This window comes from Oryctolagus cuniculus, chromosome 11 (genome assembly GCF_964237555.1).
Source record: "Oryctolagus cuniculus chromosome 11, mOryCun1.1, whole genome shotgun sequence".
NCBI classification, from domain to species: domain Eukaryota; kingdom Metazoa; phylum Chordata; class Mammalia; order Lagomorpha; family Leporidae; genus Oryctolagus; species Oryctolagus cuniculus.
The window spans coordinates 83,300,843-83,313,498 of NC_091442.1; the positions used below are offsets into that span (position 1 = coordinate 83,300,843).

Consider the following 12,656-nt stretch of genomic DNA (forward strand, 5'->3'; position numbering starts at 1 on the left):
TGGGACTAGAACCCGGTGTGCCGGCGCCACAAGGCAGAGGATTAGCCTAGTGAGCCGCGGCGCCGGCCGCATTTTGTATTTCATACATAGTATTCTTTTAAGATTTATTTGTTTATTTGAAAGGCAGAGTTACAGAGAGGCAGATGGGGATGTCTTCTGTCTACCGGTTCACTCCCCAGATGGCCACAATGGCCAGAGCTGCACCAATCCAAAGCCAGGAGCCAGAAGCTTCTTCTGGGTCTCCCATGTGGGTTCAGGGGCCCATGGACTTGGGCCATCTCCTGCTTTCACAGGCTATAGTGAAGAGCTGGATCATAAGAGGAGCAGCCAGGACTTGAACTGGCACCGGTATGGGGGTATGGGATGTCCCCACTATAGGTGGCAGCTTTACCTGTTACACCACAGAGCAGGCCCCAAGAGTATATTTTGAAAGAGTTATTTTCTCATATTTAAAAGAAATTCCTGTCACCATGATGGCTGGATTAGATGTATCTTAACTGTGGGTTATCTTTTCATATTTTTATTTATTTGAGAGGGGAGACAGGAGATATGGGGAGAGAGAGGAGGAGGGAGAGAGGGAGGGAAGTGAGTAGGGAGGGAGAAAGGAAGAGGGAGAAATGAATGAGAACAAGTAAAAAACACCCCAACCACTGATTCACTCCCCAAATGCCTAGGATCCTGAAACTTAATCCACGCCCCTGACAAATGTGACAGGGATCCATGTACTTGAGCCATCACTGCTAACTCCCTGGATTCAAATTAGCAGGAATCTGGAAGCAGAACATGGACTTGAACCTAGGCACTGTGAAATGGGATGCATTTGTCCCAGTAGCAAGTGTCTTAACCCTTGTGCCAGCTTCCTACTGTGATTATTGTTATTTTTCCCCTTCTCTTTCCAGTTTCCAGTCTGGTACCAAGTTTCCAAGTGTGATACCTCCATGAGTTAGTCTTCCCTAGTTATTGCCTCTACTTAATTATGCTTACGTCTTCATTCAAAATTATGTGACTGATTTTTTTTAATTGATAGATTCTCCTTGCTCTCTAGGTGAAAATTAATAGATTATTTCCAGTAGGTCAGTGATTAAAGGCTAGGTGTCCTTTCTATCTAACAGAACATCTAAGGTAAGATGTATTATATCATTTTAGCAACATTCTTCTGGTAATAGTGCCCACGTCTTTATTTCTAATTTAATCAAATATCCTAATGGCAAGAATTTGAGATTGTATGTGAAAGAATAAGACACATAGCAAACACACTCACATATTTTGAGCAGGTAGAGCTTTTACCACTCAGCCAAGAGTCTGACATTGTACGAATTATACATCTAATCACCTGGGCTAATCAGAATAGAATCTCCAGATAAATTGCCATCTAAGGTCTTGGTCAAGTTATAATCACCCAGGACACGGTGAAAAACCAGACTCCCTCACAACACACAGAACAAATTGAGAATGGAGAAAAGCCTGACAATGTTTGCTTTATTAAACCTTTGAAAGTGCTTGTCTCCCGGAGTTTGCAGTTAAGTAGGAGAGACAAATTTGACCAATGTGTAGGCCAATATTTTTTATAATCTAAATTACGGATACAAGTGTCTCCAAGAGTCATTCTCCAGGACAAAAGAGGGATCTATGCTGCCCTGGGGAATTAGGGGAAGTGTAGCTGTTGAAGTAGCTGTGACCTGAAACAATATGGGCAAAAAGGGTGGGAGAGGGGCCAGAGCTGTGGCTTGACAGGTAAAGCCGCTGCCTGCAGTGCTGGCATCCCATATGAGATCTGGCTGCTCCACTTTTGATCCAGCTCTCTGCTACAGCTGGGCCTGGGGAAGCAGTAGAAGATGGCCCCGAGTCCTTGGGCCTTTGAACCCACGTGGAACACCTGGAAGAAGCTCCTGGCTTCAGACCAGCATAGGTTGGGTGGTTGTGGCCATCTAGTGAGTGAACCAGGGGATGAAGACTTCTCTCTCTCTGCCTCTCTGTAACTCTGCCTTTCAAATAAGTAAATAAATAAATCTTTATTCCCTCTCTCCCACTTTTTTTTTTTTAAAGACAGTGCTAGGAAGAGGTCATAAAGAGCTTCATGTAGCCCTTCTCACCCATACTCGGATACTCTGGCATAATGAATTGAATGGCTTGCGAAGTTGTAATTTTCCCAATTTCATTTTTAAGGATTCAAATATCAAAGTGATTAGAATAGTCTGCTACAGTGGATAGGCAATGTTTATTTTAGATGGGCATAAAGCATATTGTAGAATAGAAATGCTTAGCTGCAACATACTAGTTTTCAAATCAGCGCTAATTTTGATTGAGGTTTTTCTCTTGATAATAAGCCAAAGTTAGATTTTACAAAGATGCTAAGAAAAAATATTTATAGGCTTTTGCTTTGAAAAATGAGAGAATTCTCGGAAGTAATTCATCTCTTGGGAAACAGGCATAGCTAAGTGATGAATGAATTCTTGGGATGATCAATATTCAGTAGCACTTTTATTGTAGTGCCAGTGAAAATAACAAAATGAAAATACCAAATACAGCTGTCACCATTATTCCTTAGAACTCATCTCATAAATCCTTCTCTGCTTAATAAACTCATTGGGAAAATTGTTACTAAAGTAATAAAAATACAGACACGCCAATATACACACGGCAATAGCTGAGATTACACAGAGAAACAAAAGGAAATAGAAACAATGCAGGTAACATTTCCAGCCAATGATTGGAAATAGCTGTGGATGAAACATAGATAAATAAATGAACATTGCTTAAAGATTTGGACAAATAATCAGGTTATCTGTTAACTACCTGTCAGTTCACTTTTCGTGTATACCTTTAACAATGAACAAAATTCTACTAAGTTATATTTTTATATGACAAAGTCATATTCTGATATTTTAAGACATTACTGCTACATTCTCACAGTAGCCAAGAAATGCCATTCTAAGTATTTTTGTCTAAATTAAAATATAAACAGGGCTCATGGTTTGCAGTATGTTATTCACTGCTTATTCAATGCAGAATTACTGAAGTACTACTATTCTCTTACACTGCTACACAGAATTACAAGTAGATCCTAAATTACTGTCTCATTTATGTGCTACATTGGTGATTCCTTTGTAAACCATTCGGTTTTGAAGACTCAGTGAACAGATTTTTATATTACTTTAAATTTAATGGGACAGCTGAAACTGAGGAATGTAGTTTTCATTTGTGAGGTCCTTCGTTTTCGCTGCTCTCCTGATATTATGTTGATCTCCTTCCCGCTTTTTGAATGTCTCATTTTTTTTCTAATACTTTTTCTTATCTGGGAAATTATGTTTTTGTTTTTATTAGAGTAAGATAATTTACTGAGATGATCTTGAACAGTAGGTGAGTCACTGTGACATACCCCTTGTTCTATTTTCTCATGAAATATTTTTTTCCATTGAATCACAGAAACAGATGTTCTCACACCACCATGCAAAATCTTCCTTTATCATCTCATTTTGAAAATAAACAAGTAGACTCTCTGCCTGTGGAGAAGAGCACTGACCAAACATGATACATTTACCAGAAATTTTATAGTACCACAGTTGCATATATACTTTTTAATGTTTTCTTGTATATATTTAATAAAATGCATAATTCTATACCCTAACTTTTCAGCTCCTGATTCTCCCCCACAAGACTTCTCTGTAAAACAGTTGTCTGGTGTCACGGTGAAGTTGTCATGGCAACCACCCCTGGAGCCAAATGGAATTATCCTCTATTACACAGTTTATGTCTGGTAAGAGTATTTTTTTTTTGGAAGTAGTTCTGAGAACAAATATTAATCTGTAACATAATAAGAATGTAGTTTTTTTTTTAATTTCAGAATGTAGTGCTACATTAGGAACCTTATTATTAAAAACCTAGTTAATATGCTTTTATTAAAAATAAATTTTCCCTATATCTTACAGTGGTACAAATACAGTCAAATCGTAGAATTTTTGTGATTAGAGTAAAGCAATTATGTGCTTGCATAATTATACTAAATTTATGCTCTTAAAATTGTAATTGATCAACTTACATGATTACAAGCATGTAATTTTAAAGTCTGCCGAAGTTTAACATATAGATATTTTATGATGCTGTCAGCTTAAATTTTCTTGAGCAATATAGATTGAACGAAATTCTAACTAAAAGAGATATTTCCTCAGAAATCTTTTAAGGTCAATTTTCCACTTAAAGGTAATCAGTATATGTATTTATTTTTTTTCTAATCACCTTTATCTGATTACCTGTTGGTCCTTTAATTGTCTGACAAATTTGAAATCTTCTAAGTGTTTCTCATGTTGGTTAACAACATGGCTATACTGCTTCATGAAAACTTAATAGATGAAAATATTTACTTGGATTCAAGACAAGTCCTTAATACAATACAATACAATAGGACATACCAGTTAGATAACACATTTCCTAGTGGATTTTAGACATTTCAACATAGAAAGTACAATGCACACAAAACTTTGATAAAGTAGACATTTCTATACTGTTGTATATCTCGATTTGAAAGGCCGGCATTGAATGAGAAGTGGTAATATTTTAAAGTCTACTTATCTTTCCTAAATTATTATTTTTCTTTTCCTTCAATCCCTCCTTGAACTTTTTGCCTGCCACTCTTGAGGACTATACTTTCTTGTATTCTTCATTGCTTGTTTCTAGTCATTTTGCCCAGTCACCAAAGCCTTAGGAGGTCAGGAGAGATGTTAGTGAACAGGAAGCAGTGGAAGAAAGTAACTGTTCCCCTCCATTACCCTACTCATTCATTCATTCATTCATGCACCCACTCATTCATTTATTCAACAATATCGATAGAGTACCTCTATGTCTGTGAAGAAGGTACACATAAGACCCTGCCTTAAAGGAACTTACATTCTGAAGAGACAGCTAGTTACATATCCAGGGACAAACAGGTGAAGACAAAGAGGGTTACTTTTGATGGGATGCTCCAGGAAGTTCTTGAAAATAGTGGCACTGGGCTCTGAGCTAGCGCAAGACAAAGAGGAGTGTCTTGTGTAATGATGTGCAGGGAGGAATTTTCCAGAAGGAAATGGCCACTGCATTGAATCTGAGGAGATAGATGGCTTGTCTTTTTGGTGACCAGAGAGGTGAATGCTGCTGGGGGGTGGTGAAGGAGAGGAAGGTGAAATTGGGGCTAGGAGGCAGACAAAGTTAGGAGGCAGGCCATAGTAAAAATTTGGTTTTCCTTTTAACTATAATGGAAGTTCTTGGAGAATTTCAAGCACTTTGAATTCTTAACAGAGAATGAATTGCAGGGGCCAGAAATGTCAGCAGGGACACTAGGTAGAAGAGTATCCTGTAGTCTGGGCAAGAAATGATCCTGGCAATGAAGGAGAGGGCTGAGCAGCTTCGAGCAGCTACACGCGGGAAGAAGAGTTGACTGGATTTGGTGATGCATTCGCTGTGGGGATAAGAAAAAGAGATGAGTCCCGATGATTTCTTGATTTTTGAATCAAGGGTGATGACTCCAAGATTTTTTTTTTTTTTTTTTGACAGGCAGAGTGGACAGTGAGAGGGAGAGACAGAGAGAAAGGTCTTCCTTTTCCGTTGGTTCACCCTCCAATGGCCACCACGGCCAGCGCATTGCGCTGATCCGAAGCCAGGAGCCAGGTGCTTCTCCTGGTCTCCCATGGGGTGCAGGGCCCAAGCACTTGGGCCATCCTCCACTGCACTCCCTGGCCACAGCAGAGAGCTGGCCTGGAAGAGGGGCAACCAGGACAGAATCCGGCGCCCCGACTGGGACTAGAACCCGGTGTGCTGGCGCCGCAAGGCGGAAGATTAGCCTAGTGAGCTGCGGTGCCGGCCGACTCCAAGATTTTTGATACATTTATTAAGTTAGAAAAAATGTAAGTGAAACAACCTAAAGTGAAGATCTTAACCTGTTTTTCATTTTCATAAGATGCTTCAGGCTGGGATTTCCAACTCCACATTGGGAGAACAATCTTGCTCCTCTATACAGTGATCATGCTTCCTTTCCTAGAACCATGGTATTTTCAGCATCATTTGTAGCCTTGAAAGAAATGCACATATTTAGGTAGCATTTAAGGGATGGCATCTACCTGATTCTTGCATTTCTGACCATGAGCTGTCATGGTCCGTAGGAGCCTACTCTAGAAACTTAGCTGTAATTCTAGCTGTCTGTTTTTAATTCTGATATGCACAAAGGTTGCAGAACTTACTGACAGAAAGTAATGCATTTATCTACATTATACTGCAAAGATGATAGCACAGCTGGAATTTTATGTGCAATAATGCAGATGTTGCATAAAACATGTTTTCTGTAACTGGTTCTTTGTACTTTTTTTTTGCAATGATTGTGGAGGTTGTGAAGGCACTTTTTTTAGACAATTTATTCTTTTATTATTCCTCCTGGTGTTGGTCCAGTCTTTTTAGGTAAACATTGAATAAACTCACAACTTATACCCCTAATTGTTCTATATCTTTCGTCTTTCCAGAGGTATTCCTTCTTCGTGTTTCTTCCCAAGGTAAATTGCAGATGCAGAGGACTCCCAGTGAAAGTAGAGTGACAGTTAGACTGGAGAGTTTCTATTCATCTGGCTTCTTTGGGGAATTATTTTGGTACCAACTTGGAGTTACAACTTTCTGTTGTATGGTTCTTATTTTGTGTTTTATCCTTCATCTAGCTTCAAGGTTTATTCCAGTCTCCCGAATCTCTGGACTTGTCTGTCTTGAGTCTCATGTAGCTAGATAATTTAAATTATTCTCTCTACCCCAATCCACAATGTGTAGGATTTGGGAAGTTTATTTCCGTAAAATTCGCTAGCTCTTAATGGTCTGCTAGAGGAGATGACAGATTTTCTATGCTGAACAGAAATTTTCTAAAGCAGTTTTCATTTCTCTCTCCATCCTAGAAGGATCAAAGTCTCTTTACACTGGAACAAACCTTCCTTATATGGGCCTTACCCTTCTAAACCCGTTTGAATGTTTTCATTACTCCACCCTCCTCTGAAGAACTTGGGACTCCCCAGTCCAACCACTTTGCCTTTCTCTCTTAATCTCACTCTTTATTAGTAGTGCAGAGTTTTGTTGTTTTTTTCTCTTGAGTAATGGATATTTCCTTTTTCATATACACCTTTCCTTTTATAACATGACTTGAGTATAAAACTCTATGATCTCAGATTGTTGTGATTGACTATTGATGTATAAATAAAATGTAAAAAAAAAAAAACTTTTGATAAAGAACAACTACCAAACTGACTGGAAGAATTGCCATTGAACCCTGCAAATCAGGTGCACTTACCTGACATCCAGAAAGCCAATCACTGACACTAGGGTGGCTGAAGAAATGAGGTGTTTATTGCAGAGCACAGAAGAAGGAGCCAGCCTGCTATTGCTTAATCCCCAGGCTGCCTGAGGGTTGTGGATGAGGCCATTATAAATTGCAGTTGGGACCAAGAGAAGGGTGTGTAGCTTGTGTCCAAGTTCATGGTTGGTTGGCAATGCTCACAGACCTCCTTCTATTAGTGATACTGTGTGTCCATTGGGGGAAATTTAATGATAGCATAATGGGCTACAATCAGCCTGGGGGCTGGGTGCAGGTGGTAGGTAGCTTTTGCTTGGGGACTGAGGTTCCTGGAAAGGATTCATTTCTGAGAGTTAATTCTGGTAAGCAGTTGATTTGATATAAAGGAGGGGGGCAAGCTTACTTTAAGCTAAGGAAGGGAAGCTTGGAGATTGGGACCTGACAGTATCTAACTTGTGCATTGAAGGCATTGTATAGGGATTCAGTTTCAATCTCAAAAAGAAATTGGCTTTGTTTTGCACACAGGCAGTGAGTATCTGCTTTACGACCCGCTTTGTTTATTGCTGTAGTTAGAACATAAACACTTTTTGTTCAGCCAGGACTTGAACCCGTATGGGATGCCAATGTTTTAGGAGGCAGCTTAACCAACTGTGTCACAACACCAGCTCCAGAACATAAACTCTTTCAGTGATTAACTGAAATGTGATTACTATTTGTTGAATGGATGAGTGAAAAGCATATTATAAGAGCTAAAATCTAGGGGCCATCACTGTGGCGCAGCAGGTTAAAGCCCCAGTCTGCAGTGCCAGCATCCCATGCGGGTGCCGGTTTGAGTCCCGGCTGCTTCACTTCTCATCCAGCTCTGTGCTATGGCCTGGGAAAGCAGTGGAAGATGGCCTTAGTCCTTGGGCCCCTGCACCTGCGTGGGAGATCCAGAGGAGGCTCCTGGCTTCAGATTAGCTCAGCTCTGGCCATTGCAGCCATTGGGGAGAGAACCACCAGATGGAATACCTCTCTCTCTCTCTCTGCCTCTGCATCTCTGTAACTTTGCCTTTCAAATAAATAATGAAGTCTGAAAAAAAAACCAGGAAATCACAAAAACAAGCAAAAAAAGAGCTAAAAGATTAATACTGACTTTTTTTTCTTTTGCCTTTCCACCTTAAGAATAGTGATGCTTTTTCAGATAGTGGATGCTTTGTGTAATAGGATAAAATCAAATAAAAAAGGAAAAACTCTTTAGCATGTCTGAGAGTATAGTGTATAGTATATGGAGTGCGTATAAATGATAGTGAGGTAAATCATGGATATTTTCAATTTCTTTCATCTTGTTACTAGGGTACTTTTTGGAAGCTCTAGCTACTGTAGCTAAAGGGAGTGTTAAAATTCTTGTATTAGTCACTATGAATGGGTTTTTGGAACTTTTTCCATAGTCTTTGTGATTGGAAAACTATGAGGCAGGTATCACAAGTTCATGTGAGTTTTGAGCAGTGAAATGTGAAACTGAATCTTAGCTCGCACATGTGGGTCACTCAATTATCTGTGTGATTTGCTTATAATAATAAATGGCAGCTGTCATTAGAAGAATTTCTGTTTCAGGGGTTCCTATTTCTCTAATAATTTTGCTTCTGTTATTTTTGCTTGTTCTAGTAATTGCAAAATTTATACAACAACATCCTTTTGGATATTTTCTCTTTTCAGTGGTTCTTCAAAATGCAGGATGCCTTTTGTACTTGTTATATTGAGTGACCTCTCTCTTTGTCTGAATATTTCCTTACAGAATAGCTCATAAGGGATAATGTGTAATTAGTTTTATATCCATTACTATGTTAGTCACACTTAGTAGATGGTAAGCTCAAAATTCAGCATTTTTAAAAGTAATTTTTCCTTCTGGAGTTTGCATTGTGAAATAAATTTTATCAGCTATAAAGATAGTCAAGTATCAATTTTCTCTTGGTTATATTGATAAATTATGCTTTCAAATGATACACAGTCCTTGTATTGCTAGAGCAAACCCCATTAAATAACTTGATTGCTTATTAGGGCACTGTAAATGTATTCTTTCAATACACTTTGAACTGAGGCATGGTGTTCTAGTACACTAAAACCTCATTTATTTACTATACTCTTGGATGAAACTTGGATTAGTTTTGTAATTTTTTCTTCTATATGTGTCAGTAAAGTTTTAAAACTTTCAAATGAATGCCTTATATTATGGTGTAGTTCGAAGACTGTGGAATGAAAGTAAGGCTGAAAACTCCTTGTTTATATATGAATCAAGATTAAAATATTTTAAAATATTTTACTTTAAAATATTTCTTTAAAATATTTTCCAGGTTTTTAAGTAATGATTATCAGAAGTAATTCTAGATGAGTCACACTAACAAATATTTATTAGCTTCCATGGGGAAACACAAAATACATTTATCACCTTCAAGTGATTATAGACTTATTGGAGATACAAATGTACCCATGTAAAATAATTTTAAAAAGGATTTCCTGAGCAATATATTTGAAAGTCAAAACATTTCTACCACATACCTATATGTCATAAGTCAAATAATTTCCCTGGTAACATAAAACTTAATTTGTAAATGACCTTCTGTATGTGAAAAAAAATTATACCTAGATCCTCTTGTTTTTGAGAGTTTTCTAACAAATTTGCACCTATTAGACATGACCAATGGCTAGAGCATCAGTAATCTGAGTGGGAAGAGGACCATCTCAGGTTTGCTGAATTTTCCTCCCATTTGGTATGAAGGTGGTAAAGATAGATGGAGTGAGACAGTGAGGCAGATCTCAGTAGAGGCAGTATATTGGAGACCACATGACTGTCAGGAGGATGCCGAGTAGCATTTAGAGAAATGGAGTGTTGGGGCAGGGCTGGGAGAACAATATAGGGACAGCTGGGAGTAGTTGAGGACAAGGGTGGTTTTTGGAGTTGAATATGTGGTTTCAAGTGAGATGATCAGCGCTCTGCCTCAGCTCCATCCTGTTGTCATTCTTATGAATCACCTGAAGCTTGTGCGCAAACAGGCTGCCTATGGGTCACACATGCTTGCCTGAATCTAAATTCTGGATCGATTGTCATCATTCAAAACTGAGCAGTGACTACTGAAACTTTAGCTTCCTTTCTTACACAAATCTGACAATCTTCAGCATATTCTCATGTCAAAAATCATCTGGAGTTTTAAATAGTGGCTATCTCTTAGATGGAACACTTGCTCTGGGGTCTACCACAGTTCCTACCACACCCTGTTTTAAACACAAACTAAAAAGAGAATGTATAGGGGTGGCTGTTTGGCGAAACAGTGAAGACACCACCTGTGATGTCTGCATCCCGTATTGGAGTGCCCGGGGTTAAGTCCCAGTTCTGTTTCATTGGAGCTTTCACTTAACACACATACTAGGAGGTGATGGGTCCCACCAATTTATTTTTATTTCTTTGAAAGAAGCACACACAGAGAGAGAGAGAGAGAGAGAGAAACACAGGCTTGAGTTCTTCCATCTGCTGCTTCACTTCTCAAATGCTTGTAAGAGCTAGGGCTAGGTGGGTCCAAAATCAGGAGTCAAGATCTCTCTCTCTGTCTCCCACATGGGTGGCAGCAGCGCAACTACTTGAGCCATCACCGATGTATCCTAGAACATGCTAATGTGAGAAGCTGGAATTAGAATTAGAGCCGGGCTTCAAACCCAGGCACTTTGACAAGAAATACAGGCGTCCTAAGTGGTATCTCAGTCAATGCGTCAAATGCCTGCCCATAAATCCAAACTGTTGATTCAGTTATGTTATCTGTCTGAATCTTGAGTTTTTAACCTTTGACTTAGGGGTGTCTGCTCATTGCATTTATGAAATGCGCAGAGCTGGGAGGGGTTGTGATTTCTTTCATTACAACTTTGGGAACAGATTGTCTCAGAGAGATGAAAGAAAGGACTCAAGAAGACACCATATTACCATTTTGGACAAATACTGCTTTTATTTTCATATTTATTTTTCATAAAGTTACCAGAAAGAAAACGTTGTTTGTATTATCCTGAACTGAGTCTTGATGAGGTTAAAGACTTACTTAAGGTTGCAAAGCTAAAGTTGTCAGTCAGAATTTAAAACCACATGTACTCCCATGCCAGGCTCCCAAATCAAGCTTTTCCTGATCTGCTAGAAACAAATGTTATAACTGGCCTTTGTTCCAGAAACTGTACACTGACAGGCTTACAGAAGTCTTAGCTTGATAATAGTATAGGTGATAAAGACAGAATGATAGTAAGATTAAACTTATTGCTTCAGCTCATATTCCATACTTCTATAAAAAATAACTGGCTTGATATTGGTCTGCATTCATCAATGGACTGTATCTATTAAGAGAGAATGGTAAGTGAACTGTTTCATATGTTTAACCTATTAGATTCCTAGTCACCATGATTGATAGCATAGGGACAGAATAGAAATTGTTCAGGAAAGAGTGATAAGGGTGGTGGAAATATTCAAGATCAAGGAGCTAATGAAAGAATGGAAGTACATCAAGATTAATGTCTTAGTTCAAGATTTGTAGATTGATAAATTGAATCAATGTAAATTGATTTAAGCAAAAATAGGAATTTATTTGCAAAGGTAGCTGAAATGTCCAGGGATATACTAGCTGGACCTGGGAGCTCAAATACTTTTGTTAGGCATGGATAACACCAAGCTTGGTCAGAGGGTAGATGACTCTCAAGTCTTGAGTATGAAGACAACAGTGAAAGTGGGAGAAAATGAAAATGCAGAGGTTGGTGGGCCAGAGACAAGGAGTTTTGAGATGAGATTAAGGAGTCTGGATTTTTTTATAAGTATGGAAAACCCTTGCAGGGTTCCTTCAGGGGTGTGATCTTTGGGTGCATGATTTAAATAAAAATTTGAAATACCATATGATACTGATGAGAGTCTTAGTTTGTCTCTCTCCTGGGCCCCCTCTTTCTCTCTTGCTTTGTCTCTCCTTTTCTGCACTGTTTTACTTCTACTTTTTTTTTCCTTTCTGTGATCCTGGTGCTAAGAAGTTGTTTGTAACTGAACTGACTTAATTACTTCCTAAATACGGAATGTGGGGGCAGGTGTTTGGTACAGTGGTTGAGATGCAGTTTGAGACACCTGCATTCCATATCAGAATGCCTCAGTTTAAATCCTGGTTCTGCTTCTGATTTTAACTTCCTGATAATGTGCGCACTGGGAGGCCTCAGTTGACGTCTCAAACACTTGGTTACCTGCCACCACAAGGGAGATTTGGATGCAGTTCTGAGCTCCTGACTGCAGCCTGGATGTTGTGGTTATTTTGGGAGTGAACCAGCAGAGGGAATCCATCAATCTCTCTCTCTTCTCTTTCTCTCTCTT

The 12,656-nt window shown here is 38.9% G+C and overlaps 1 protein-coding gene across 1 annotated transcript in view; it reads left to right on the top strand.

Annotated features, from left to right (window-relative positions):
- PTPRQ (protein tyrosine phosphatase receptor type Q) overlaps positions 1-12,656 on the top strand; it is a 252,679-nt gene that overhangs the window by 78,731 nt on the left and 161,292 nt on the right. Inside the window, exon 19 of the mRNA XM_070053189.1 lies at positions 3,637-3,757. Coding sequence (XP_069909290.1) covers positions 3,637-3,757 — 121 coding nt within the window. The remainder of the gene's footprint in view (positions 1-3,636; positions 3,758-12,656) is intronic.